The sequence below is a fragment of the Calypte anna genome, chromosome 17 (assembly GCF_003957555.1).
Source record: "Calypte anna isolate BGI_N300 chromosome 17, bCalAnn1_v1.p, whole genome shotgun sequence".
NCBI lineage: Eukaryota > Metazoa > Chordata > Aves > Apodiformes > Trochilidae > Calypte > Calypte anna.
Genome location: NC_044262.1, coordinates 8,302,379 through 8,330,317, shown reverse-complemented (window position 1 = coordinate 8,330,317; position 27,939 = coordinate 8,302,379). Strand labels below are relative to the sequence as shown.

General features: G+C 41.7%; 1 protein-coding gene across 2 annotated transcripts; it reads left to right on the top strand.

Annotated features, from left to right (window-relative positions):
* The first annotated feature begins 769 nt into the window (after window positions 1–769).
* On the top strand, window positions 770–27,309 carry SETX (senataxin). 2 transcript variants are annotated; one of them, XM_030461071.1, is made up of 27 exons: window positions 809–846; window positions 1,330–1,340; window positions 1,479–1,647; window positions 2,409–2,589; window positions 4,800–5,010; window positions 5,195–5,304; window positions 6,616–6,835; window positions 7,152–7,271; window positions 7,575–7,746; window positions 8,265–8,355; window positions 8,900–13,033; window positions 13,576–13,687; window positions 14,209–14,385; window positions 14,995–15,224; window positions 15,701–15,868; window positions 16,386–16,542; window positions 16,994–17,095; window positions 17,576–17,691; window positions 18,367–18,438; window positions 18,638–18,796; window positions 19,290–19,397; window positions 19,993–20,180; window positions 20,692–20,784; window positions 21,343–21,507; window positions 21,981–22,082; window positions 24,314–24,401; window positions 25,366–27,309. In XM_030461071.1, the coding sequence occupies exons 4-27, from the start codon at window positions 2,410–2,412 to the stop codon at window positions 26,128–26,130; spliced, it is 8,040 nt and encodes a 2,679-aa protein (XP_030316931.1). In that variant the 5' UTR covers window positions 809–846; window positions 1,330–1,340; window positions 1,479–1,647; window position 2,409; the 3' UTR covers window positions 26,131–27,309. The 2 variants fall into 2 exon arrangements, with proteins under 2 accessions (XP_030316930.1, XP_030316931.1); XM_030461070.1 differs by lacking the exon at window positions 1,330–1,340 and having other exon boundaries at window positions 770–846.
* The last annotated feature ends 630 nt before the right edge of the window (window positions 27,310–27,939 follow it).

The following is a 27,939-nucleotide window of genomic DNA, read 5'->3' as shown; positions in this document are numbered from 1 at the left end:
GATCACTTCAAGTCTCAAAGCACTGCAAGCCCCCTAAAAACTTCGGTGATTAAAACAGATTTGTCGCTTCAAGCGTTTTTCCTGGCGTGGTAATGGCCTGGCTGGGGTTCTGGGGAGAGATTCTCGGCTGTGTGGCGTTATCAAAGGTGGAGGCAGCTGGGTTACAAGAGCTGTGTTAGCAGCAGAGAACGTTTCAAAGCTGAGGCGTGTTACTGTGGCAGCAGCTGCAGATCAAAGTGTGATTTGCCTTTTTCACCCTCTTCTCCCATGAAGTCCTGAATAAGGGACGTGGGTGTGGGGGGGACTGAAGAAAGGCAAAGAGTCCCCGAGTGCTTCCTCAGAGTCCCCCAGCCCCGGGGACAGCATCGTCCTTGTCACCTGGGGAGCAGATGTTGAAGCAGGGACAGAAGCCTCCAGTCAAGTGGTTTCAGAGCTCGCCTGAGGAGGAGCCTCGAAACCTTCTGCGGGGGTGCGGGGGTGCGGGAGGGGTTGCGGGAGGGGGCTGCATCCCCGGGGAGGTCGTGAGTGGTGCGGGTCACCCAGCGCTGGGCTTGATGCCGGGGCTGGGGAGGGTTTTTATTCTTTCAGGACTTAAGTAGCTGTGTCCTGAGGGTTCTGACACTTGGTACGTTTGTGCTATTCCCGCTCCCCCATCTCTCCGTGCCTCAGTTTCCCGGGCGGCCGCCCCCTCCCCTCCGGCCCTTTAAGAGGCGGGGCCCGGTAACAGGCGGGGGTCGGATCCTTCCCAGCCTTCCGCCGAGCGACCGGAAGGGCGGGAGAGAGAGAGCGAGAGACGGGCGGACCGGACCGGACCGTGAGGCTGGTGACCGAGAGCGGCGGCGGGAGGTGAGTGGAGAGGGAACGGGGCCGCGCTGGGTCCTCCCGCCAACCCCCCCGGCCCGCCCAGGCCCTTCTCGCCTTTCCCGGTCCTTTTGTTTCGGTTCCGCTCCCTCAGGGCCGCCTCAGGGCAGGCGCTGTCCCGCGGGGCCGGGGCGGCTGAGCGGGAAAGGCTCGAGCGGAGCCGCTGGGCTTTGGGGCGGCTGCCCGGGGCTCTCCCGGCGGAGCTGCGGGTGGGTGCCCGGGGTTCTGCGGGGGAAAATGGGGAGCGGGTGAGCGGGGGGCGGCTTCCATCCGGAGGAGAGCGGCGGTGTCGGCCCGGGCAGATCGGGCGCGGGTGTTGGTGCTGCTCAGCCCATCGTTAAAGCTGCCGGGGCTGGGGTGCTGCTGCAGCTGAGGTTTGTGGGTCCCTGGGCGCTTGTTGGAGCGGTTTCAGTGCTTGGTTGCGCGTAGGTAAAGTTTTGCACCTTTTATTTTTATTTCTTTTTTCAGGAAAAGGTGAGGTAAGTGTTGTGTTTGCGTGAAAGGGGTCGCTGAGTCGCGTTCATCACTTCAGTAAACACGCGTTCCCTGGTGCCTGGGCGTTCATCGGGATATCAGAGCAGTTCTCCTCACTGAGCCCTCGCTTGTCCTTGTCCCAGATCTCCAGCAGCCTCTCCAGGCCCGCTCCCCAGGGGATGGATCGCTGAGCGCAGGGCTGTGAAGAGGGAGGGCAGGGGGTCCCAGCCCCCTCCCCATGCTGCGGGGCAGCTCCGGGCCCCTTCCCGCCATGTGACCGCAGACACCCGCACGGCCAACACCTCCCCGAAGGTGAGCACCGGCCCTGCCTGCCACCAGGAGTTTCACTTTCCTTCCCGAAACTGTTACAGCCTTTCCTTAGGAACAGGAACAGTGTTCCTGTTTTCCCAGTGTTCAGTGGAGCTTTGCGGGCCAGCAGGCTCTGAGGTGACTGTTCTGTTGTTTAGTGAAGAGCTTTTGTTTTTTTTTAGAGGCTGCGATGTGTGGTGAGAATTTTATGATGCTTGCTAAATAGGAGTAATAAGACAGGGAAGTTCTGCTTGAATATCTTTTACTTCTGACAGTGGGGACTTGTTGACCTACAATTTTAAGCAAGCCTTTAAGAAAAAAAGCAAATTAATTTTTGTGTGTGTTAGACCTAGATTCCACAGGTACCAGTAAAAAAAACTGTAATGAGCTTTAGCATTGTAGTTCTGGGAGGTGTGTCTAAAGTGTGAAGGTTGATTGTACATACAGTGAATTTTCACATGTTGTTTCACAGTTTGCAAAGTATGTAGCTTGTCTCCCTTGCAGTACTTTGCTTTTAATGTTGGTTAGTCAGCACTCATTTTCTGCAATGTTAATTTAATCCTTTAATCTGTATTTTTTTGCTTAATTGCAAGTGCCTGTTTGCTAAAAGAACACCCAAAAATATGTATGTCTGCTGCAAGTGAGTGATATAAATCTGAAAACTCTTCACCCTTGAAAACTAAGTACTTTTGTCACTGAAAAGAAATATTTTGCTCCTTGCAGTCTTTGAACTTGTGTTAATTCCTCCTTTTCTCCATCCAAAGAATGAGCACATGTCGATGGTGTACACCAAGTGGTTCTGACACCACTGAGTTCCTGAAAAGCTATGCTGTTAAAGAGTTGTCCTTGGAAGATCTTAAGGGATCCAATGAAGATCTCTGTTACTGCCTGGAGTGTGTGGTTGAATACCACAAAGCACGGGAAGAGCTGCCAAAGTTGCATGAGGTAATCAAGAGATTTGGCTTTGAGGAGGACTCAGACTGAAGGGAAACTTCAGAAGAGGCTTCTGTGGTCAGCCTCAGAGCAAGGGAGAATTTTGTGGAGTATTTGTGTTTGGTTGGGTTTTGGGAGTAGGATATGTTGCTTTTTAGCTGCTTTTTTTGTACTGAGTTGTAAAGAGCCAACTGTAAAGCAAGAGGACCCTCATGTTTTGCATGTGTTCAAATTAGTGAGAACTAAAACAGTAGAGGGAAGTTGCTGCCTGAGTGTTATAGCCTGGATGTAAGTCATGCTGGGATGGTTTGACACATGAAAAAAATAACACCTGTGAAACAGACTAACAGCTCTTTCTTTAATGTATGTTCTTCCTCCTTCTGGCTTCACTTCAGGTTTGGGTTTGTTCTTCTTTTGCTTTCATTTCTCATTTATAGTTTTTTCCTATGCTTCAATTTTGGAGATCTGATCTTGTGAGACTGATTAAAAACAGTAAAAAATGTTTAAAACCTCTTAGTTCTAATATAAGCCTCTTACAATTATCCCTCATTAGTATCCAATTTTGTATTTTTGGAAAGCTTATTTTCCCTTATGTGGACGTGCTTGTAAAGTGAATATCTGTAGCTAATAGGTCATAGTACAGATGGCTAAAAGGCTTCTCTAACAGTTAGTTCTGTGGTTGAAATGTTCTGACATGGTTATGACTTAGCAGCAGTGCAAAACTTATTAATGGTTTTGAGGTGGAACAAAAGGTTTGGTTTTTGCAATGCTTTATATATTTATAAATCCTGCACACACACAGACACAAATACAGATATTTCAGCTCAGTGAAATACATACAGACACCCTCTCTGGTGAATGCAGATGTGTGTATTTAAACACAGAGATATGTAGAGAGGTGGATGGAGGAGGTTAGCCTGTAGTTAAAATGCTCCTCTTTGAACAGGGAGAAAACACAATGCCCTGGTATTCCTCAGGGGCAGTAATTGAGACTGGAGGAGGGTGACTTGCTCTGGCCCTTGTCAGCTTGGTCCTTGAGGGCTTTGTGCCTGAGGAACATCCAAGCCAGGAGGAGATTCTGGCCATGGCTTTCTGCCTTGCAGAAGGGCTCAAAAGGTCTCACTTAGAATTGTTACTTGTAAGGTCCACTGGAGCCTCTAATAGTAGAGTTTTGTCAGGTACTTTTCTGTTTTGGCCCAACTCAGACTGTGTAATATTGTATTTTCTGCCAGGTGTGCAGGCCCAGAATTTGCTGGGTTTTGGGGTTCTGGTAAGTTCTAGCATTGCCCACCTGTGGCCTTGCCCCAAGTGCAGGTGTATTGGGCTGTCAGGAGGTGACTGATTGGCAAAACTGTTCCCAGGCAATGAAAGGGGGTGGCAGGAACCAGGTGCATGGAGGGGGCTTTGGTCCATTGCTTACAGTCTGGTTTTAGGTGTGTTAGGTTGTCAGGAGGTGACTGAGTGTCACTTGTCTGCAAAGAACAGGGGAATCAGGAGCCAGGTGCATGAAGGAGGAGCCTTAACCCTGGACTCTGCCTTTCATCATCCATACCTGACTTTTTTCAGGTTGGTCAGTGGCCCAGGGAGGGCGACTTGCACCAAGTGCAAGGTTGCCCAAGAACTGGGGGGGGGGTGATTGCACCACCACAGTCAGTTGGATTGCTCTGGAGGGCAATCCCATCCAAATATAGATTGGAGATAAATGGAGCAACAGGGCTGCTGAAAGGTGTGTTCTGTCTCTTTACTCTATGGAATAACCTTGCTTTCTAATAGAGGTTTGGAGCAGTCACTTTAGATGTGTAATGTTAAGTGGACCAAATCTACAAATATTCAGCAAGTTGATCAGTCTGGCAAAATACATGAGAAAGCAAGATTTTTTTTTCCTCATATTTTGCACTTCTTTATGCAGAACAAAGTTTCATGACTGACCTAAAGCCTAAACTATTAAAGGAGTTTGCTAATATTTAACAGAATTATAAAAATGTTTCTGCTTCAAATGCCATTCTTAATGCTCCTTGACAATCTTAACTCTGAAGTGAGAGTTTTGCACAGTCTGAATGCCATGCCAAAACGTTGCATCACACAGCATTTGGAAAGAAACTTGTTAAACATGAAATTGCAAGTTTTTGAATTGCAAGTTAAGGTTTATGGACGTGATGATAAAACAGCCTTAATAACTCCCTTCACAGATTTGAGTAGTTTTTTTGTTCCCTGCTGAGTAGATCTTGTGGGAGTTGGAAACCTCCCGTCTTGTTGCCCACATTGAGAAATCCATCCAAGAAGACTCTGGAGAAGATGATGAGTTGTTTATAGTGAATGAGAATGGAGAGACACAGCTGTCTGATGATGTGGGGCCAGATTTTGAGAATAACCTGAGAGTGCCTCTTCTAGAGATACTGAAATATCCATATCTGCTGCTGCACAAGAAAGTCAGTAAGTATCTTACTGTATACAGCTGGAAGGGAATTTGTTTCTGCTGAAGAAGCTGCAAATATCACCTGGTTAAACCAAAGCACCTGTGTGTGTGTGTATATATGTATTTATTTTGACACTAAATGGTTCATTGTTTTGGCAGCAAATAAATTAGTCCTTACTATAACTGTGTTTGTTTTTCTAGGTGAACTGTGTGTAGAAGTGCTCTGTAGAATGGAGCAAAATCACAGTTCCTTTCAGGTCTTTGAGAAATATCCAGGAATTTATCTCTTTTTGGTACACCCAAATGAAGTGGTAAGTTACTTTAAACTTAGTTTAAAACAATATCAGAACAGGTTCTGATTTCTAATGACAAGAATTTGAAAATAGTAATGTTTAGAAATATAAGTCTTCGATTTTCTGCATTTTTCTTAATATATCTATAAAAAAAATTCCAGTAGAAATACAGTTACTCTTGCTGAAGGAGAGAAGATTCTTCTTTTTCAGTAACTACTAGAATCACTTGCATTTAGTCAGCAGAAGGTACAGATGTTCAGATGTAACTTACAGATGTTTGTATGCTATACTCCCAAATGGAATTCTTCTCAAGTCTGACAGGATTTGTAATTTAATGTATTAATCCCCTTCTCCTTCTCTGTTTTTTCTTGATCCTTACCAGCTCTCACATTTTAGTGATGTTCACAACCCTGAAGACTGAAAAAGTATAAACAGTGTAGTTAGATGCAAGCAGTGTTCTTCTGAAATGCCCTGTAACTGCCACTGACTTTTGTCATTACCACACCTTTTCCAAGCTGGTTTAATGAAACACCAGTGTGGAGTACTGGTGTTGGAGTTATCCAAAGAAACTATAAAAGATTATATACTATTGTCCTTTTCCTGAAATTCTGAAGTTTCCTTAGAATCATAAGAATGGTTCCACCAAGGCAAGAAATGCCAAGTGTCCTGTGTTGACAGCACAACTTCATAGAATCATAGAACTGGCTGGGTTGGAAGGGACCTCAGAGCTCATCAAGTCCAACCCTTGATCCACTCCCCCCGTGGTTCCCAGCCCATGGCACTCAGTGCCACATCCAGGCTCTTTGGAAATATCTCCAGACACAGAGAATCCACTACTTCCCTGGGCAGCCCATTCCAATGCCTGATCACCCTCTCCAGAAAGAAATTCTTTCTAATATCTAACCTAAATTTCCCCTGGCACAACTTAAGACCCTGCCCTCTTGTCTTGTTGAAAGTCGTCTGGCGAAAGAGACCAACGTCCACCCGGTTCACACCTGTTGTTACAGTGTACAAACATCTAGGTTGTAAATGAGTCAGAACTGTTTAAACAATATAAAGCAAGTACAAACTCAAATGTGATCCCTTTGTCACATGAATCCCTAGGAATTTTATTTGTATATATTCTGAGTTTTAATTTTGTCACCAACATCTTGTAGGTATAGAAATCCTGTTTCTAAGGTTATTTTTGAAAAACTCTTGTGATTATTAGATCTTACGTTAGTAAAAATGCACTTTTGTCCCATTTGTGGTAGCACTGATTCCTAATCTTACAGCTCTAATTTAACTTGTTCTTTTTATTGGTTTAAATTCTTTTGTTTTAATCCTTAGATTCGCCGATGGGCCATCCTAACAGCAAGGAATTTAGGGAAGGTTGATAGGGATGATTACTATGACTTGCAGGAAGTGCTGACTTGCTTGTTCAAAGTTATTGAGTTGGGGCTTTTTGAGAGTCCAGATATTTACAACTCTTCAATGTTTGAAAAGGGTAAACTCATCCTTCTGCCATCTCATTTATATGACACTACAAACTACAAGAACTATTGGCTAGGTGAGTCTTGATCAGAACTGAATTTGTATGTTTAGCCTCTCATCTTGTAAACACTGCTTTTAAGTCAGAGCTTGACTGTTTTGTAAGTGCTGTTTGTTTTATTTTGGGCATGTCAAATGGGAAAATAGGATGTTGCACAACTGCTCTAGTAAGGCAGTGTTTGATTTAGTTTCACATTGCTGCTGATCTCTATTGTCAGGTGTTAAGTGTTGATGGCATTTGGAAAATGATCCCTGATTTGGTGAAAATTAGAACAAATTTTTGCCAATATATAGACTGGTTGCTTATTTCTTTTTTTTTTTTTCTCTGTGTGTAGGGATTTGTATGCTGCTAACAGTGCTGGAGGAACAAGCTATGGACTCCTTGTTACTGGGACCAGAGAAACAAAATGATTTCATGCAGTCTATACTTCACACCATGGAAAAAGAAGCAGCTGGTAACTAATTTTGACACTGAGATTAAGATAGTCCATAGCCTCTTCTTCATTTTTATCAAACTTCTTTGTTTAATTGAGTAGATTAAGTTTTAATTTAAGTAGTAGTGTAAAGCTGAGGTGATCTTAACTGAAGTTTATGTAGCTTCTGGAAGATGGCCAATATTATACAATATTTGGACAATACTGAAATATTAGTATTTAAGAAAAATTAATGAAAACCAACTACTTTCAACTTCAGATTAATCTAAGAATGTCCAGGACTCTTGCATTTCAACTCTCCCCAATATTACTGCTATGTTTCAGATGATTCCACTGACCCCTTCTGGCCAGCACTGCATTGCTTCATGGTTATTTTGGATCAGCTCGGATCTAAAGTCTGGGGTCAGCTGATTGATCCTGTCCAAGCCTTTCAAACCATTATCAACAGTGTGAGCTACAACAATGAAATAAAAAATATACGCAGTAGCTTTAAGAGGTGAGTTTTATTAAGAGACTAGGACAGTTTGGGGGTTTTGATAACAGCAGAGTAGCTTTGTCTTGGTTTTCTTGTCAGTGCTGCTTTAATTTGTGTTGGGGGAGGGAGATGGCAAGGAAAAAACAAAAAATCAGATGTTGCAAACTTCAGGCAATAAAAAGATGAAGTAGGTCCCCTAAAACTGGGTTGCTTTCAAAAATTATATTCTTACTTCTTTTTGACTACAGTGATGTCTGTAACACTTTTCAGGAGCTTCCTGACTCAGGAGGGCTACTAAATTTTTAGGGCTTATTTAGTACTATAAGCAGCTTGCACTTCAGTTTGATGAAGATTGTCACATCTGAAACTCTTGGTAAAATTATGTTAATGCCAGAATTCTCCATGGGTGACATAGTTTGTGAGTTTATTGTAGTTGTTCTCAGATAGTATCTAAGAAGTGAAATCTGTGTCTTGGCCAGTTGTCCTTCTTGTAGGCTGTTAGCTGTGTGGGGTCTGTAAGGATTTGTGTTTCCTTTTAGGACAAAATCTGAACCAGAGTCGGATTACAACAATGACATGATTACTTGCAGTCAGATTGTATATAATTATAACACAGAAAAGCTTCAGAAGGTACTACAAATATTTCATTTCTCTATTCTTCAAACTCTGATCACTGAATAACACTGTTAATTTAAGCCATCTATAAAATATGGAGGGAGAAATCCTCTGTTTTTACTGGTAACATTTTAAAGAAAAAATATTAAATAATGTATGTCACTATAATGTGCCCTAAATAGCAGCCAGTCTGGTCACTTTTTGCTTACCTGGTAAGGCTGTAAAAGGAAAGAAGAATGTCTTTGTGAATTAAGCAGAAGTGGTGTTAAAGCTCAAGAGTTTGTATCAAGATTTAAAGAAACATAAACTCTGCATTAAGTTTTGGGTTGGTTTTTTTTTCAAAAAGTTGTTCTTGTATTTTAATTTTTGTTTTATGGTATTCTAAACTAATGGATTGGGTATGGAATAATGCTTTATGCTTTCAAATGTTACTGTGCTCCAGCATGGCACCATTGCTGTTTTAAAGTGGAGTAGACATTTGAAAGAAAGTAACCTTTATGCACAGACTAAACTCCAGATTTCTGTAATGAGGGCAATGTGTGGCAAATTTATTTTTCAGGATACTGGCTGGAAGACTGCCATTTGTCCAGACTACTGCCCCAACATGTATGAAGATATGCAAACACTGGCTAACGTGCTTCAGTCTGATATTGGCAGAGATATGCGTGTCCATAACAGCACATTTCTGTGGTTCATCCCTTTTGTTCAGTCTCTTATGGATCTGAAGGACTTGGGTGTAGCTTATATCGTGGAGGTTATTCACTACCTCTACTCAGAAATCAAAGATGTACTCAATGAAAGAATCCAGCAATGTGACAAAATCTCTGAATTTTTTCTTCTGATCTTGGTGTCAATCATTGAACTCCACAGAAACAAGAAGTGTCTGCATTTGCTGTGGATTAGCTCTCAAGAATGGGTGGAAGTGGTGGTGAGATGTGCTAAGCTGCCAGCTATAGCATTCACCCGGTGCACTGAAAAATCCCCTGGGCACTCCACGAGGGGTTCCTCAGGAGGATCTTCACAAGCTTCTAACTCTGTGCAGCATGCCTGTGTGCAGCTGATACGCAGCCTTCTGAAAGAGGGCTGTCAGCTGGGGCAGCAGACTCTTTGCAAGCAATACCTGAACAAACTCAATCTTCTTCTGCGAGGAAACTTATCTTTAGGTTGGCAGCTGAACATCCAGGAAACCCAGGAATTGCAGCTGTGTTTAAAGCAAGTCATAAGATATATAAAGGACAGAGCATTGAATACCTCTGTGGCCATGGGGAACAATGCAAGCTCTGCAGCTTTGCCCAACATCTCAAAGCAGGAGAAGAGTGGATGTGGTGATGTACATGGCAGAAATGACTTGTGTTCATCACTTGCTGTCACACCAAAGGAAGGCAGAGATAAAGACTGTCCAGAGAACCCCTTCTCTAGAAGCAAGTGTGCCTGGGAAGAGGGATGTAGAGATGCATCTAAAAGTTCAACATCTTGGATGTCCACAGAAGGCATTTTGATGAATATTAAAAAGGAACATAATGAATTGGCAACTCAGGAATATGTCTGCCCGCAGAACTCTTTGGCAACAAAAGTATGTGGGAAAGCTCAGGAACATAGGAACAGTGATCTTGTGTCAGGGAAATGCAATACAGATAATCAGTGCTTAAACCCAAGTGCACAGCTGTCAGATTTGAGAAGAGGCAGGGAGCTGGGGAACAAATGTGAAGCAGGACCCATAAGCAATGTGTCTTCCAGTTCCTCTTCAAAGTTTAAAGTAGATGCACATGGACTTATGAATTTGAAAAAACTGGTCCAGAAAGCAGGATTAGCATCAAAAATATCACAGTCAACAAATCCATCTGACTTTAAAAGCTGCTCTGCCTCCTGTAAAAATGAACCTGGTGTACAGAAAGATGAAGATGCTGCTTCAGAGGTTACTGACACCATACTGAAAATAGAATCCACTGAAATAAAATCAAGTCCGTTGTTGAAGTCTGTATTTAAGAAAGACCCTGACATGGAAATTTCAGACCAGGAACAGCCTAATTTAAGCACCTCTTTTAAAAAACATTACTCTAAAGGTCAAATTTCAAAGACACTCTGTGTGGAGAAAACTTCAGCAAATTATCTTTGCCCATCTACCTCTGAAAGAAAGAGGGGTGTATCCAACCCTACTTCTCAGATCAGGCCACTGTCAGTGAAGAGTGAATCAAGTGACAGTTTGTTAAAATTTTCAGAATATTTCAAGAGAGAAAACAATGTGGGGAAGAAAGAGGAGAATTTTGTGAAAACAGTGGCTGAAGATAATCCTCTAACAGACTCCCAGGTTGATAGAGACCTCAGTAAATTATCTTTAGCTGCATATGCCAAAGGTGTCAATTTTCCCTTTGATTCCAGCCAAGAGGCCTCAGTACAGCACAGCATAGGTGATATTAAAAGGAAAGTGAAAGGTGCTGTAAGATCTTCCAGTGATGGCCAAAGGACTAAATCCTCCTGTGATGACCATAATAATCAAATAATAGTAATTTCAGACTCTTCTGATGAAGACAATGTTGTGGTTTACAAAGAGGAAGCAGAAAAGATGAATGAAAATGTGCATCCTGAAAAGCAGCCTTTAACTTCCAGTGGCTTTTCTGAATCAAAGACACCAAACTCTCCCTTCTCACTTGAAGACTGTGATTCTCAGTACTTTGAATTTGAAACAGAGGGTGATGTCTTTTCAGTTTGGCAAGATACTCAAGACTATACTACAGAAGCAACTCAGGAGTATAAACAAGGTCATGTTTCACCAATGGTTGATGGTAATAATTCAGATGGCTTATTGGGTGATCACACAAATGAATGGGGTTATGATGTGGATTATGTAAGTGATGATGTCATGGAAGAAGCAGCAAACTTGGTAGAAAAGCAGATAGACAATACTTCTAGTCTGAAAGAAGCTGATAACACAAAGGGAGCAGCAGAGTCAGTGTTGCAAGAATCTGTTAGTAAGGGAAATGCAAGAGATCAACTGGAGTACTGTGCAGACAAAGGTCCTGTTACTGAAGACTTTCCCCTGGACTCCAAATCAACTGAACCCAGAGCATCTACATCTAGCATGTCATTAGCTTCAAAGCTGGCCCTTAAGAAAAACATCATGAGCCCACGGAAGAATGCAGCAAAATCCAAAGTAGCAAGAACTATTCAAAGAAGTCCTAAAAGACCTGTTCTTAAAGCAGCACAGAATAAAAAGCACCTGCTCCTTCAAAATTCCCAACCTGGCAGGTCAGTGCCTGCTGTGGTTCCTCCAAGGAAGGTTCGGCAGTGCCCTGCACCAGAATCAACTGCAGAAAAGTTGGGTCTGAAGAAGGGACCTCGCAAAGCTTTCGAGTTGTCCCAGCGCTCCCTGGAGAGCGTGGCGCAGCTGCGCAGCCACGGGAGAGCTGCGGGGAGAGTGGCAGTGGCACAGAAACGGAAGAGTAAACTGATTGCTCCTCAGAATTTGTCTGTAAAATATAATAAAAAATTGCTAGCCTGCCAGGACCGGCTCCATTACAGGCAGACGAGGCCCCAGAAAGGTGGGAAAAATCCTGCAGGAGGTTCTGAGAGCAGAGGCAGGAAAGTTAGAAAGGGGGATGCAAATTCAGGGATTTCTGCTGAAAATCAAAGACAGAAGAAAAGGGAGGAGACTGTTTTTGCCTTTGCCACTGAGAGAAAATTTGAAAGCCTCCCTGTGGAGGAGGAGAAACGTTTCTCTAAAATGCCTGTTTCTTCAGACTCAAACAGAAAATCAGAGGATAATGGTGTGATGGTTTCCCATGTACCTGTGGATTCAAGTCTCTCTGCTGCTGCTCTTGTTCAAGATGATAAAGATGAACCTTCTGGAAAAGGTTGCAATGTCCAGCCTGAGTGCAGGAAAACAGCTTCAAAAGAAAATGGATATAAACCAAATGAAAACAGTGATGAGGATGATGATAATCTGTTTTTAACGCAGTCAGATCCTGTGGATATGGATATATGTTCTGAGGAAGAAAGTATTGTAGATACTGCTATAACTAGTAAAAAACCTGAGGAGATGGGTGCTGCTGAAAGCCTTCAGCAGAGGGAATCCTCTACTGTTATGTTATGTAAGCACAAAGACTGTATGGAAAAAGTGGAAAAAACAAGGGAGTACTGTAGTAAACATTCAGATAACTTGTTTGCCAAGCCCTCTCTCCTGCCACCTTCTAAAACAAGAAAGCCTTCCACCACCAAAATTTTCAGCTCAGCAAGTTCTTCACGGAACGCAGCCTTCAGCAAGGATTTAGAGGATGTTAAAAAGCCACCACCAGCTTCAAGAAACAAAGAGAATACAGCAAAGCCAGCAAGTGCAAAGGCTGTGCCAGCAGGAAATCAGACATCCAAGCCCCCAAGTTCCTCGAATGTACCTCAGCTCTGGAGTTGTAACACTGTGCTCCAGTCCCTGAACAGGCAGAGTGACAACACCACAAACATTGCCCGGAGGGCTGCCCAGCAACCTCCTCCCTTCCTTGACTCCAAGCAGAGGGACCACACTATTTTTGTTAATGAAGTCCTCAAGTGGACTTACCAAATGTTTGCCAAGTCCAATGAGCTTGGACCTCCAAGTGACCTCCTGCAGTCTGTAGTAGGCTCTGTTCCAGTCCAGTTTCAGGGGGAGAAACACTACTTTGATACATTATTCCCCTTGATGATGCTAAATGCCTTTGAAACAGTAAGTAACTCTATGCCTCCTAATTTGTTCTCATCAACCCCAGTAAATTTTACCAAGAGATTAAAAACTGGTTTATGTCCTCTCTTTGCTTCCTGAAACTGTTTAGGTACTCATATGAATAGAGGAATGTTTTGGGGGGGATCAATCTAGACAGGTATAAGACTGGGGACTGTCAGTGTTGCTTTGTTTTTATGGGCACACTTCTCCACTAGCATCAACAAGGAGGTGGTTCCTCTTTCTTCATAGCATATAAAGCTTACAATAGAAATCTCTGTTTAAAAGGTGAGGTTTTTCAATTAGAGTACCAGCAAAAAGAGGATAAGAATGTGAAGTTATAATTTGTGTTGAGAACTTACATGAGAGGGTGGGTTGATCCAAAAATAATTTTCCCACTTCGTTCTTTTAAAGTTTTTATAGTGGCTAAATGCACCAATCCTTCAGTTACAGTTTGTGTGCTTTCAAGTTTAGTTGTAGCCTTCTCTACTACACTGAACACTTCAAAATATATTTGTATTTTTCACATTTTACTTTCCAACATGTAGCTGGCAAAAGAATGGATAGAAAACCAGAGAGTAAGAGAGAAGAGTTACTACTTCAACTTAGAGAACTTCTCTTCTGACTTGAATACAGCAAATTTTACAGCCAATTTTACAGGTAAGAGGGTTTTGTTACTGCTTTGTTTCTTTCTTTGTTTTTATAAAGCCCTCTTACAGTTTTCCAGCAGACAATGCCTTTTAATGAATTAACACTTACAGGCAGAAATATTTTTAAATTCACTTTAAATATAGAAAAGGTCTTGAATTTGGTACTTTACAGAATGTTTATAACAGAAATGTGTGTTTTGCAAGAAATCTGTGTGTTAGGTGTATAGTACAAAAGTTATTTGATTGCTGCTGGAATATATTCCATCTCATTTGGGATTTTGGTTCAGCTTTTTTGAGGATATAAAATAGCCCTTGACTTGCTGTATTTATATACCGTGCTATTTTCAGTCTCAAGAATGCAGGACAGAGTTAGAACTCTTCATAATCCTTTGCTATAGCTTTTAATAAATGGCTTTAAGAGTTATCAGATGGGTATTACTCCAATATGTTAATAATAGCACTTCTGTAGTCATGGAGTCATTGCAACCATTTTCCTTCTAATATTTTAATTTGAAAATGTCTTTTGCCTAGCTCATTTTAAAGAAAGTGATTTGGCAAAGCAACTTCACCCAAAGGAGGATGACTTAATCTTTTTGGTGGTCCAAAAGAAAAAAGATTCCTTCAGGGAGGAAAGTGAGATGGAGCCCCAGCCAGAGCGTCACGTTGGGCTTGTGAAACGATTCACTCGTGCGTCTGGGTGTGCAGCTAGTGAGTAAACAGGGCTGAAATAAAAGTGGGCTTCTTTGTGGTACTGTGAAATGCTGTTTCATAGCTGCCTGCTGATAGTTGTAATTAGTATACCAATTACCCCAGAGGAAATAGGATTGGTTTTGCACTGTAGCATGTCTGTTTGTTGCTAGAATCTTGGTTAAAAACAAGGACCTGAAGCTGCAGACCTGCTTTCTCTGCAATTTTCTAGTGACTTCCTTCAACACAGATGCTCTGTGTAAGAATGGAAATTAACAATAAGTGCTCTGTGTACATTTTCAGGACTGTGTTGCTAAAATACATGAAGTGCCATGAACATCAGTGGTTTTGCTGGCTAAAATTTTCACCACCTTCCAGAACTGAAGTTGTGAATTATCAGGATTACCAATTATCAGCTTTAACACTGCCTGAATAAATCAGTGCTCTGAGCTGTTTCACAGAACACGTGGTTTTGAGGGGGTTTTGGGTGTGGGAGAAGAGGCTTGGGTTTTTTTGCAGTAATTAGTTGCTGGCTCTCTGGTGAAAGGCAGCACCTGATTCCTGGTGAATACTTCGAGTGACCTGATTGAATATCTTTCAGCTATCAATTTGGATATTCTTTTTTAACAGGACAAAATGAGCAGCATACTGTCTGCCATCTTTCTGTGCAAACTCGAGGCAATTTGTCTTTCTGCATGAATAAGCAAGTGAAGTGTGTGGTGGTTGGCTCCCTGGTGACCACACGCCGAACATTCAAAGCTCTGCTCCTGCTGCACAAGAGTTGCCTGATCAGACCCATCCTAAATCCAAGTTATGACTACTTCTGTCCCAGAAGTTTACCTGCAGCTTCAGAAAGTGCTGTGAGTCCTACAGCTAGAAGTCAGAGTTGGTGGTGACAGAGTGGATGTTTGGATCTCATGGGTTTTGTAAAACTGGTTTTGCATGCACTTGTTTTTGTTTTGGGTTTTTTTGAGATGCCCATGTACAAACAGACAAGTTTCTGAAGCACTGAGGTGCTGTGTTTCTCAGAGTTGATGGATTGGGTGGATAGAGAGGAGTCTGAATTCACTCATTTTTTTCTGCTCTGTTGACACAAGTGGGGTGTCTGTTCAGGAAATGAGATACAGAAAAGATAATACAAGATAAAGGTGTTTACATTACAGTTTTTGGGTCAGGGCTGTGTGTGCATCTAGAGCAAACCTAGAATCAAAAACTTCCATGGCCTTTAAGTTTGTGAGTCATAGCCAGAGAAGCTGAGAATGTTCTGAAAATACCTAAAATGATACAAAATCTGATCAACTTGAAGAAATGCATTATTTTCCTCCTGTCCCTTAAGGCATTTGCTATGAATGGATACAATGAAGGTCAGAAGAGGGCCATTGACACAGCTTATGCCATGGTAAAGGAACACCCAGAGCTTCCCAAGATCTGCCTCATCCATGGACCACCTGGAACAGGGAAATCAAAAACTATTGTTGGACTTCTGTCTCGTGTTCTGGGAGAAGTAAGTGAGCATGATGTGATTGTCACGTCCTTGGTTTCCTAATGGAAGTCAATTTAGTTTAAACTAAATGGGAGTGTAGTATTGGTAATTACTTGGAGTGTAATTTATTAAGCTAACTTAATTAAACCTACACTATATAGAGTGTAAGGTGGAAACTTTGTGCATCTTGATTTTACACTTATTTTACAGAACTTAAAATAAAGAAAACATGCACAATTGGCAATAAAAACACTTGTTACATTAAAAGTTTGTTTCCTTATTATTTTGATGTACTAAAGAATGTTCCTTGGCCTGTCCCATTTAATGGTTTTCATATTAGCATACAGTAGATTTATCAAATACCTCATTGTTGAAGGGAATTAATGCAAAAAGTATTAATACATTTTACTTATTATTACTCAATGTAAGACGTATTATAAGAATGAGATCCAAGTGCAGTTAAGATGAGTGTAGAGTCTGGCTTTTAAGTCACAAATTAAAAAAATCTAAAGAGCCTGTTTTGTTATTTAATCTACAGAACACTAGAAATGAGAAAGCAACACAAAAACCAAATTTCAAGACCAAGCCAAACCGTTTTCTAGTTTGTGCACCATCAAATGCTGCTGTTGATGAACTAATGAAAAAGATCATCGTTTCATTTAAGGGAAAATGCCAAAACAGACAGGAGCCTTTGGGTATGGTTTATTTTAAACTTCTGTTTATATGTTAGAGAGACAAAAGCTGAAGGAGAAACTGGAACAGTTGATTACATGTAAAACTTTTTTGCTACTGTAGTAAGACTTTGTTTTCTTAGTTCCTCTTGCAGAACATGACTGGTACTCAGCATAGGAACTCTCTAAGTTTTAGAAGACTGAAAATAAGAGGTGATCCTCTTATTTCTTAACTATTAGCCACCAGTGAAACATAGGCAACTTTTTTTTTTCCACATAGTTTGAGATTACTGAATTTCTTTGTACCTGCATTTAGAGCATTACAAGTGAATTGTTGCAAACTCCTGAAAAGCAGAAAACTAAAAGCTTTTTTTGATATCCATGATATTTAAATTTATTTTTTTTTCCTCTTGTACCAAAATGCAGAGACGATTGGAGCAATCTGAAAGTGTTTTGATTTCAATTTTGTCAACAGGAAATTGTGGTGATATCAAATTAGTGCGACTTGGTGCTGAAAAAACTATCAACAGTGAAGTCCGGGGATTTGGCCTGGATAAGCAAGTTGAACATAGAATGAGTAAGTTACACAGAAATCAGGCTTTTCTTCAATCTTCTTTAAGAGCTTGGTGATGATTTATACTTGGGTCTAAGTGTCCTGTAAGAAGGAAGATCTGGAAGATCTGCAACTGTGCTTCATAAGCATTGTTTTTGTCAGTCTTAGTGGGAAAAGTGTCAGCTTAGATAAGGCTTAAAATCCAAGCCAAACCAAAGAAGTCACCAAAAGGACTTGTTGCTTGATTTTTGTAAAAGAAATTACAATAAATGCATGTTAAAACTGTTATTTTTAAGCAATATGGCTCTACAGCATCTGAGAATGACAGTTGGAACCAAGTCTCATGATCTTTATTTTACAGACCTCAATGGAAAAAGGCAAAATGCATCAAAAAGAGGTTTTTTTGGTTGTTCTTAAAAACTTAAGATGCGTGACTGAGAGCAAGTGGTGTTGTCACACAGTTTTTAAAATTCCTCCTGTGTGTTTTCCTTTGTTTTATTACAGAAAGAAAGCCAACTGACTGTGATCAGGATATGCAGAAGAAAAAAGCAGCCCTGGATCAGCAGCTGGACCTGCTGTCTCGTCAGCGTGCCATGCACAGATGTCAGAAGAGGGAGGTGGTAAGATAATAGTATTTTTAATCTTGTTCATGTGTTGTGTTTTTTTTATTTTTAATTCATAACCTCATCCAAAGAGCAGAGAACTCATCGTTTTGATGCCATTTCTGAACAGCAACTCTCTTCAAATGCTTTTTCAAGTAATGGAAATATTGGTTAGCATGACATGAGGGAAGGAGGAACTTTACATCAGGATTTTTGGGGTCTATTTATACTAGAATTTTCAGCAGATCAGTCAGGCCACTTCATGCTCTAGTGTTCAGTATCCTTATTTGTGTTAAATCACCAGTGTAACGATTTGGAGAAAACAAGAATTTAACTTTTGTAGTTCAAAACTCAGTTTAACTGGAAAAAGACAGTTACCATATCTGAGATTTTGGGATATGTTTTGCTTGAGGTTCTAAATCTTTTTGTCTAAAAAATTGGCACCTGTGCTCAAATTACAGATTTCTGAAGATAAAACACCCAGTTGCACAGAAATGTGAAGTGTAGTGTTGTGTATGGAAAGTCTAAATATATTGACCATTGTCTGAGAAACTGATCATCTTTTTCAGATGTTTGATATTAAAAGGCAGTCTAAATATTAAGGAAATTAATTAGGGTAAGGGAGGATATATATGAAATGTGTGTTAATTGTTCCTGGTATTTGTGTTGTTTCTTTTTCCACCCCAAATCCAGAGTCAAATGTTAGATGATGAAATTGCCAGAATTTCCAAGGAGAGACAACAGCTCGCGTCTCAGCTGAAGGAGGTGGGAATTTATCTCTAGGGCAGCTCTTCAGCAAAACCAATAAAATGTTTATAATGTAGTTATACACTTAATATCCTTCAGTTGTGGTGAATGCTTGGGTTTTATGTGACTTGTTAGAACTGTCCAGGCAGTTAGCAATTGCTCTAAGGTGGTTCAAGAGAACAGAAAGAGGAGACAGGGTGTTGTGTTGTACTTGAAGGTTCGGGGGCGTGCTCAGAAGGTACAGGATGACATCATCTTGGAGTCTGACATCATCTGCTGCACACTGAGCACCAGTGGAGGGGGGCTGCTGGAATCAGCTTTCGGGCGGCAAGGCCGGCAAAGATTTGGTCCCTTCTGCTGTGTCATTGTGGATGAGGTCAGTAAAGCTGCTTAGAACTTCAGCACGTTCTGCCCTCTTCTCTGCTTAAGCTACTTGTGATGGTTTGGCTGCTGGTGTAATGTATTGTGGGCTGATGCCTCCAACCCAACCTTTTAACTGATACCCAGCCTGTCCTGCCATGTAGGAGAGAAAACAGCATCTCATTGCTTCTTTTCCTGACTTGTTTGGTGTTTTAATGGTTTTTTAATGCTTTTACTTAAATATCATGGCTAAAGTGTGTTGTTTCTTACAGAGGTTTCTAGATGGCTGGGTTATATTTGTATTTGTTTGGAGAGGCCTCTGTGTATTTAAAAATGAAAGAAAAATCTGTTTGGACTTTTGGGGTTTCAATTAGGGTTAAAAAAAAAAAAAAATATTTTTTTTAAATGCCTTTCTGAGTTACTCTGGGTCTGTTGCAGGAAATTTAATATACTTCCCTCCACTCCATTTCTTAATCTTCTACTTTTTGTCCTGTTTGTATGTACAAAAGGCAGGGCAGTCCTGTGAAGTTGAAACACTGATTCCACTGATCCATCGCTGTAGCAAACTTGTCCTTGTTGGAGATCACAAACAGCTTCCTCCTACTGTAAAATCACTAGTAAGTGCTCAGACTGTTTCTTCATGCTGTATGCTGGATGTAGTATTAGAACAGTATCTATAGAATATGATGGATAGAAGTGTCACATTCCCTGAGGAATATGGAGGATGACTGCCTGTTTGTGTGGACTTCCTCACCCTATGGATGTGTTCTAAGGGTGAACATGTAGGAGCATTTCTTTTATAGAGCCATAAGGAGAATTGTTGTAAACATCTGATAAAGAAAGAAGAAAAAACAGACTGGCTTCTCCAGAAGGGTAAATTGTCTGGAGGCTGTGTGCTTGTTTAACAGATTCCCACATGGAAGATCTTGCTTTTGGTTATTGTGAAGATGTTAAAACTTTATTGTGACTCACAAAGGGAAAGTTGTCTTGCTAAAGGCTACACTGACAAAATTCAGATTTACACAGGTGACCTCTGGTAAAATAAGATGAGTAAGACATGGAAAACTTAAGTGCAAGTAGTTGTCATTTAATCAGCAATTCAGAAGATGAAAAGAAAACGCCAAATAGTTTGAAATCCAAAAAACCAAATCCCTGTAGTTAATTTGGGACCTGAGTCTGCCAGAAGTCAATGTCCTCTTTTCTCCCTGGCAGAAAGCTCAGGAATATGGCTATGATCAGTCCCTGATGGCCAGGCTGCACAGGCACCTGGAGGAGCAAGTGAGGAAGAGTCTTCTCCGCAGCCTGCCCGTCGTGCAGCTGACTGTGCAGTACAGGATGCACCCTGACATCTGCCTCTTCCCATCCAATTATGTTTATGGCAGGGCTCTCAAGACTGACAAGTGAGTAGCTCTCTCTTCTTTCCAAGCAGGGGTCGTTTCCAAGAAACCTTTTTGTATCAGGACAAAAGTTATTTAGGTTTTCAGTCTAAAAGTTCTTGAGGTTGGATGAGGGAGGAAATGGTTAATGGGAGAAAACTTCAATTCCATCTCTTGTTTGAGCTGGTTATCCTGTGTAAATTAACCAGATCATAGAATATTCTGAGTTGGAAGGGACTCATCAGGATCATCAGGTCCAACTCCTGTCTCAGTGTAGGGCACGCCAAGAATCACACCAGGAGCCTGAGAGCACCATGCAAACTCTTGAACTCGGGCAGGCTTGGTGCTGTGACTGCTTCAGCATAATTAGTGCTGAGGGTTAATTTTCAGGCTTCTGGTACTAGTGGAATTTAAGGACTCTGGGGAGGGAAAAAAGCTGAAAGTTGTTTGTATTTGATAACCATGGTTTTAATAAATGAAGTATCAGTTATGAGAATTTCTGTATGGTTACCTAGTGATAAAATGTTCTTTACAGAGCAACAGAAGAGAACAGATGTTCTTCAGACTGGCCATTCCAGCCCTATCTTATTTTTGATGTAGGAGATGGTCAGGAGGAGCGAGACCATGAGTAAGTCCTGCATTCTACTCAGATTTTAGATTTGCAGACTAATAATTATCTGGAGAAGAGTTGTCTGCTGTCCTCTTGGTTCCCAATGTGCATTAAGTAGCCAGAGCTGCATTTTCAACTTGATTTGGTTTTACAAAAAAATAGTTTACTAAAACATGTGTTTAAATATTTTTGGTTATTTTATGTGAAACTGGATTTAAACATAAAGTTTAAGTGTAGCAAACAGTTTCTGACTTCCTGATTAATTTTTATCTGTGATGTTTTCCTTTCACAGCTGCATGCTGAGGTAATGCCAGAAGGTGGCAGGCTCAGTCCCCCCTTTTGGCTATTCTGAAAGGAAAGCAAAGCTGCATAGTTTAAAGGGAACTGGAAGTGCAGTCGTTCTCTGCACCCTTCTTGTTGTTAACCCCTGAGGAGCTCTTTTAGTCTCTGTGTGAGGGAGGCAGCAAAAGTTCAAGACAAGCTCTGACTCACAGTTCCTCTACAAATTGGACCAAAGTGTTGGATTTGAACGAGCTGTCAAATGAATTTGTCATGTTTCTGTTCTGTCTCCCTCAGCTCTTTTAGTAATCCTCAGGAAGTGAAGCTGGTGATGGAATTAATTAGAACAATTAAAGAAAAAAGGAAGGATCTGGGACTGCGTCGTATTGGAATTATCACCCCTTACAGTGCACAGAAAAAGAAAATTCAAGAACAAATGGACAAATTGTTTAAGAATAACAGGTAAAGAAGCACCAAGGTTTCACGAGGGACTTGGCCTTTGCATATTAGTCCTTTGTTTGTCCTCCTGATGGCAAAAACTCTCAAATTTCATTTTGCACTACCAAAATCTCTATGTGGTTATACCTTCAAGGGCAGTATTCAGACTTTTTGCTTAAAATAGGCATGGTCTCCTTGTACCATTTCTTAGTTATCACTTGTATATACACTTTGATCAAATCACTCTTCTGAGTAAAGCTGATTAAACCCTGAAATTTCAAGGTATGTGACTTGAACAACTCTTCAACAATGATGCTGGCCTCAGAAAAGCACAATTAGCTTAATGAATCGTTTTATAGGCTGCAAGGAGCGAGAAATAGGAGACATTTAACGTGGGTTATTTTGGCAGCTGATCATTAAGGACAGTGTTTAGGCTGTTTGTATTAGTGTGTTCCTTCAATTAATACAGTTTTACAGCTTGCTCATTCTTTCTTCAGCAGCCCAGGGGAAGTGGACACAGTGGATGCCTTCCAGGGCAGGGAGAAGGACTGCATCATAGTGACCTGTGTCCGGGCAAACAGCACCCGGGGCTCTATTGGGTACGTTTCCCTTTGGGGATCTGAAGGGGTCTTACTGCATGTGTTAATGTTACTGTTGGGAGATCTCTGAACAAAAAAGGCCATGGAAATACCAAGTGTGTTCAGCATTGCATGCTGATGAATTTCCATAGCCTATCACCGTTCCTGTTTGGCAGGATTGATCTTGGGAACTTAGCTCTTTGCATCAGTACTGCAGCAATCATTTTCCTTCTGGTTTTTGATCTATATTGTAACTTTCTGAATGCTGCTCTTAAAATTAAATTATTTTCTGTGACAATTGCATTCCTGTCGATGTAGCATTCTGTGTATAAAAGTATCCTTGCCTATATGTGTCACTGGGAGTGGGATGCAGATGAGCTGGAGCTTTGATTTGTGGATGAATGTATTTATCTTTTGAATTGGGCAGAGATTTGCAGGAAGTCTTGATTCCAGGATGCAGATGATTTCATGTGGCTTTTTACTTATCTGAAACAAGAAGAACTAAATACTGGGTGTGCTCTTTATCCCTGGGCTGCTGCAGCAGGTGTTGATTTGTTTCTGTGACTTATGGATCATTGCAGCTGAAAACATGGTAGTGGAAATTTGCCTTCCTATAGTTGATTGGCTTTTAAGGGAAACTGTTCTGTCTGTTCACAGAAATAAAAATCTGGGTTTCCTCATACCAGCTTTCCCTAAGCTGCTATGTTTCTCTTTTGCTAATTTTCTAAGTGCTTGAGAAAGGACCCTTTGTTGTGCTGATCCATGCTACTTTGGAAAGAGAGAGAATCTAAATCCTATAGTAAACAGCAGTGATGCTTTTTGGAGATTTCTTAATTGAGTTGATTGAGTTTGGAAGCTGAAGGCAGGTAGAACCTGCCAGTGCTTTTGGCTGACACTAGACATAACCTCTCTCTGTTCTTTTGGAAGAAAACTTCCCAGGTTAATGCATAAAAAGTTTGGCAGTGCAATGCTTTAGAAGCTGTACATAAATGATGACTTGGATGTCTCTGCTTCAGGGTCAGGTTTCGTTGCCAAGGTGTGATGAGAAAGTCTGCATCACCCTTACCTATGATCTTGCAGCTGAGCAAAGTATTTTGGTCTCCAAGGTTTCTAGTCCAGCATTAAATTTACTTCAAAAGTAACTTGGAGGAGTAAAACTGTCTGGGAAATGGCAGCAGATTTTTTTTTTTCCTGAGAAAAGAATCTTGTTGGTTTTGAATTCTAAAAGCTATTAGGAATATTTAGTAGTCTTTCAAGATTTCTTTTTTTCCCCCCACAATATAGAGAGCTGCAATATCTGTGCTGCTGGATCCATTTCCCTGGTCTGTTTCCTGCCTCTGTGCTTTTCCTGCACTGCCCAATTTTTCTGGGTTGCTCCTGGGGCTTTTGCAGCCTTACTGCAGGGGTTGTAGGTGCTGCAGAGCAGGTCAGTGCCATGGCCACAGTTCCAGGTGGTGATGTTGGATCTGTTCAAACTAAGTTTTACAGAGGCTTTATATTGCCACCTTTGCTAGCACAGAGTAAGCTGTGCATTTTGAGAGCTTTTTCATTAGAGATGTTTCACAAATGTTGGGGTTTTTTTTTTAGTTTTGGTTAACAAGCCCCACTAAAAATCAGCCTTTAGGAACACACTAAGTGTTTGGCTTCAGTACCTTGGTTTGTGATCCCACAAAACCAGCCTGGACAGTCTGCTACTTGCACTACAAACATTTTCTTCTGCAAGAATATACTTCTCTCTCTTGAAGCATGACAAAGCAAAAGTCTCCCTTCTTGTGCCTCCAGTGCAGGTAACCTTTAAAATAAAATATTCATGTCCAGCATTTAGTATTTCAGTAGAAATTTTTCCCATTAATCATGCCAAATATTATTAAACTATTTCAGTTCAAGTAAAAAAGAAGCTTAAAGTCTTGATAGGTGAAGTGAGGTTGATGTCTTCTGTACTTTGAGGAGCACTTAAGGAAGCAGTGCTTGGCATTACGAGAGGATTTGCTCTAAGAAAGGAAACCTCAGCAGCAAGAGCTGGAAAGAACTGGAATTCCCTGCAAGGGAAGGAGGGAAACACACATCATGCAAAGCCCTTCATGTAAGGCAGGGCTGCTGCAGTGGGGTCTGGGAATGGGTCATGAACTGCTGTCTCCTTTGGAACTTCTTCCATTACCTTTGTTTTGTTGCAATTGAAAATTCTCTTTCTTGTAATGCTTAAGCCTTCTCAAAGAAGAAGTTTAAGAGCAGAGTTTTGTCTTGTCACCCAGGTTTCTGGCAAGTCTCCAGCGTCTGAATGTTACAATTACCCGAGCCAGATTCAGCCTCTTCATCCTTGGAAAGCTGAAAACACTCATGGTAGGTACAGTGACAATTAAATCATCTGCTGTGATCCACTGGTTTAGGTCGATTCAGGGCTGGAGAGGTGAAAACCATTCTCAGACTGCTCCAGTCTGTGCAAAGGGACTCTTTTCTTGTGTATTAAACTAGTACAATCCAGGCTTTCTTTGAAAGCTTTGGCTATAGCTGTCACAAAAACTTTCTAAAAAACAAAAAACCTGTTTGCCTTGCTTCCAAAAAGGAAAGTGAGAAGTGACTCTCCCACTGCAACTAAATCATAACACAGTACTTTACAATTCAAGTTTGGAATTTGCATGAAGTCTTCTCCCTACTGGTAGGGAGAGGATGATGTTAACAACAGTTCCTGCTTGATCCATACTGTTCCAGTTGTCAGTGGATACTTGAACAAGGAAAAACCCCAACAAAAGAAACTACCCAAAAACTTTCCCTTGATCTTCAAGAATCAAACAAGATTCTTGGTTTTGACACTGCTTTGTGTAGTTCTGTGTTTTCTTTGCCTGTACTCTTTGATATGAGTGTTTGAAACAGAACTGCATGTTTGGGGGTGTATAAAGGCCCACTCTATGTGTAGGTAGTGCTCTGAAAGTACTTGAATTTTATTCTCCTTCCAAGGGTGAGGATGTTGGCTACAACACTAGAGGGCATTAAATCCATGTTCCTGTTTCACTCTGTTTAAGAGAACTCTTCTGGTCTTCATAGATAGAGAAATTGTCATTTAAAGTAGTAGCTCACTGATGGTTGAAAGTGCCTTCCCTGTGTTAGAGCAGCCAGAGTGCCTATTACTGTTTTACTAGTGAAACATAAGATTCTTACATTCCAGAAGGAACTTAACAGTGATCTCCATGACAGTTGTGTCAGGTATCTTGATTAAAGGGGTTCTGTTCCCTCTGACACCTCTGTCCCTTTGTGTTGATTTCTTTCTGGTAACTTATTTTTTGTGTGTGTCTGTTTTATTTTAAAGGAAAACAAAGACTGGAATGCATTGATTCAGGATGCTCAGAAAAGAGGTGCCATTATCAGAACATCAGAGAAAAGCTACAGAAATGATGCTTTTAAGATTTTGAAGCTCAAGCCAACAGTGCAGCCTCCAACCAAAGCAGGGCCAAAGCCACGTCCCGTTCTGCAGGGTTCTTCCAGTAGCAAGAGGGTTGAGCTTGCAAATCCAAGCTTGGCCAGCAGCCCCCGGGATGTGGCTGCAGGCCCTGGCCAGGCAGTGCCCCAGGGGAGCAGAGGGACCCCCCAGGCACAGGGGGCTCAGGCTGTGGACTCCAGGAGGGGCAGTGCCCCCACACCCGGGGGGGTTACAGCACTTCCCACCCAAGAGAAACTCCGTGACCCGAGGCTGGCCAGCAGGACTGACCCAAAAGGGAAGGAGCAGGTGTCAAAAGATGGTGAGCAGTCGGCCCAGAGCAATCCAGGATCTGCATCCCAGAGGGGCCTCGCTGGGGCCTCAGCTGCCAGGGATCAGAGTTCTGGAACAGAAACTTTCAAGAAGCCCCAGCAGGCGATGGGACAATGCGAGGTGCCTTCCACATCACCTCAAGCAGCTTGGCCCGAGGGTGACTGTAGAGCTCCTGTGCTGGAAAGCAGCCAAAAACCCCTCAGTGAAGGAGGTCAAAGTACCAGCAGTGTGTGGAACAAAGACTCTCGTGTTCTACCAAAGAGAACATCAGATGAATCTCCAGAGAACACAGAATCAACCGGGTTCAAGAGAAGGAAGACCTGACTTTGGCATTACCTCGATACCAAAAATCTGTTCCCAGTTTTCTGTCTGCTAGGGATTGTATTTTAAATTATTTAGGATGCCTGGAACTCCCTTGTATTGATACTACCACTATCAGTAGATCCATCTTTTTCCCATCCTGTCCCTAATTGTGAAGGGAACTTCATACCTGAGAGTTGGTAGCTTTGAAAAGGAAAAGCTGGGTAACTGCATTGCTTGGAAGAGCAGTGAATTTTGTAATCTAGGAAGTTTAAGGTTGTAAATGTTTAACATTGTATATTTGTACAGCATACATAATTATTTTAAGATTTAATTTGGCAAATATATAGCTTCTTGTTTCCTTCTGCAAATGCTCATTTCTTAGGCATGTAATTTTTTAATGACCCACGGCAAAGCAAAAACCAAACAACCTCAAACCCCAAACAAGAAACAAAAACCTCCCAGAAGTCCAGAAACTTTTTGCCTTTGCACTAGTAAGTCTTAATTTATTTGATAGGAAAGAGTGATTGTTGAAAATGAGGTAGCAGTGACTTTCCCTCACGCTCCACTTGTGCCTCAGGAAAGACTGAAGGCAGATACACATTTGTTGAATGGAGAGAGTTCTACTTAATTTGCATATTTTACTCCCTGTTTTTATAGGAACAGAAGAACTTTTGTTTATACAAATGTGCCTTGAGTTTAGCTCTAGCTGCTGCTTTATCAGATGGAATCCTTTTCTTGTTGCAGTGGCAACACAAACTGCAGATTAAAGCCTATGAGGTCTGTTTGGTCCCAGTGAGTCCATGTGAGGAGTGATCAATAGCAATGGAATCTTCATCAAAGATCTAGTTAACACTTATTGATAATGACACCTGAATTTCTTTGTCTAGAGCTTTTGGAGCCCTCCAGTGATAAAAAGGGCAAGTAGTTCATTCTAGGTGTTATTACAGGAAATGTTGATGAAAAATATATAACCACTTAACATGGGGTGGGGGGAAAAACAGTTTTTAAGAAAGCCTTTCTCTGATGGGAGCATTTCACAATGAAAGTGAAGTTATTTCTCCTAAGACCCCAAGGGTCTCTCTGCAGTATCACTTCCTTTTTCTGGAGTGTGTGTCTGTCTCAAGGAGGTGAAGAGCAACATTTCCTGGGCAGAGTTTTGCATGGAGAGAAGTCTGGCATGGTTCTGCCTGAGGGTGCAGCACCTTGTGGGTGGGCCAGGTTGCTCTCCGTGCATCTGCCTTAAAATGCAGCCTGCTGGGAAGCAGGCAGTGTCCTGCTGTCCCTTGCTAACCTGACTGATGCTTCACCAACATGAGGGGAGTGGTTTTCCTGAGGCAAATGAACTGCCAGAGTTCTCTGGTCAGAATTCAGCCATCATCTTGAGCTGTGTTTTCTGTCCTGACACATTGATTGCAAGAAATACAGGTGCCTTACAGTATAAAATGTCAGGTAGTGGTTCAAACTGTAACTGCCACTAAAACCTCCATCTCCAGTTCATACAAGCTTAGATCAAACTTCTACTGGTGCTTTTTAACTGGTACCCATTGCATTGCTGATGTGTTGGGAGGCTTTCAGTTGCTGTCTGTGACTGCCCAGCTCATTGTGCTGTGTAGTACTGAGCATTTTGAGGTGATAGGGCAGAATCTGAGGTAGCTGTGAGGTGCAATCAGGCTGTGTGCATTGTTCAGCTGAAGTTCCTTGTTACTTTGCAGTCTAAATTGCTTCAGTGAACCCTGAACACCTCTTGTCAGCAGTGTGTGCTCTCCTAAAACTGCTGTGACTCTTCCTTGATGTTGTGTCCCCTGTGTGGGAAAGAAAGCTGCTTGAATG

Bases quoted from the DNA above. Each gene is read 5' to 3' on its own strand.
- SETX (XM_030461070.1), top strand. From the start codon at position 2,410: ATGAGCACATGTCGATGGTGTACACCAAGTGGTTCTGACACCACTGAG. The intron at 17,096-17,575 runs GTAAGTTACACA...GTTTTATTACAG, and splicing joins GCAAGTTGAACATAGAATGA to AAAGAAAGCCAACTGACTGT. The intron at 18,797-19,289 runs GTCAGTAAAGCT...TATGTACAAAAG, and splicing joins GCTGTGTCATTGTGGATGAG to GCAGGGCAGTCCTGTGAAGT.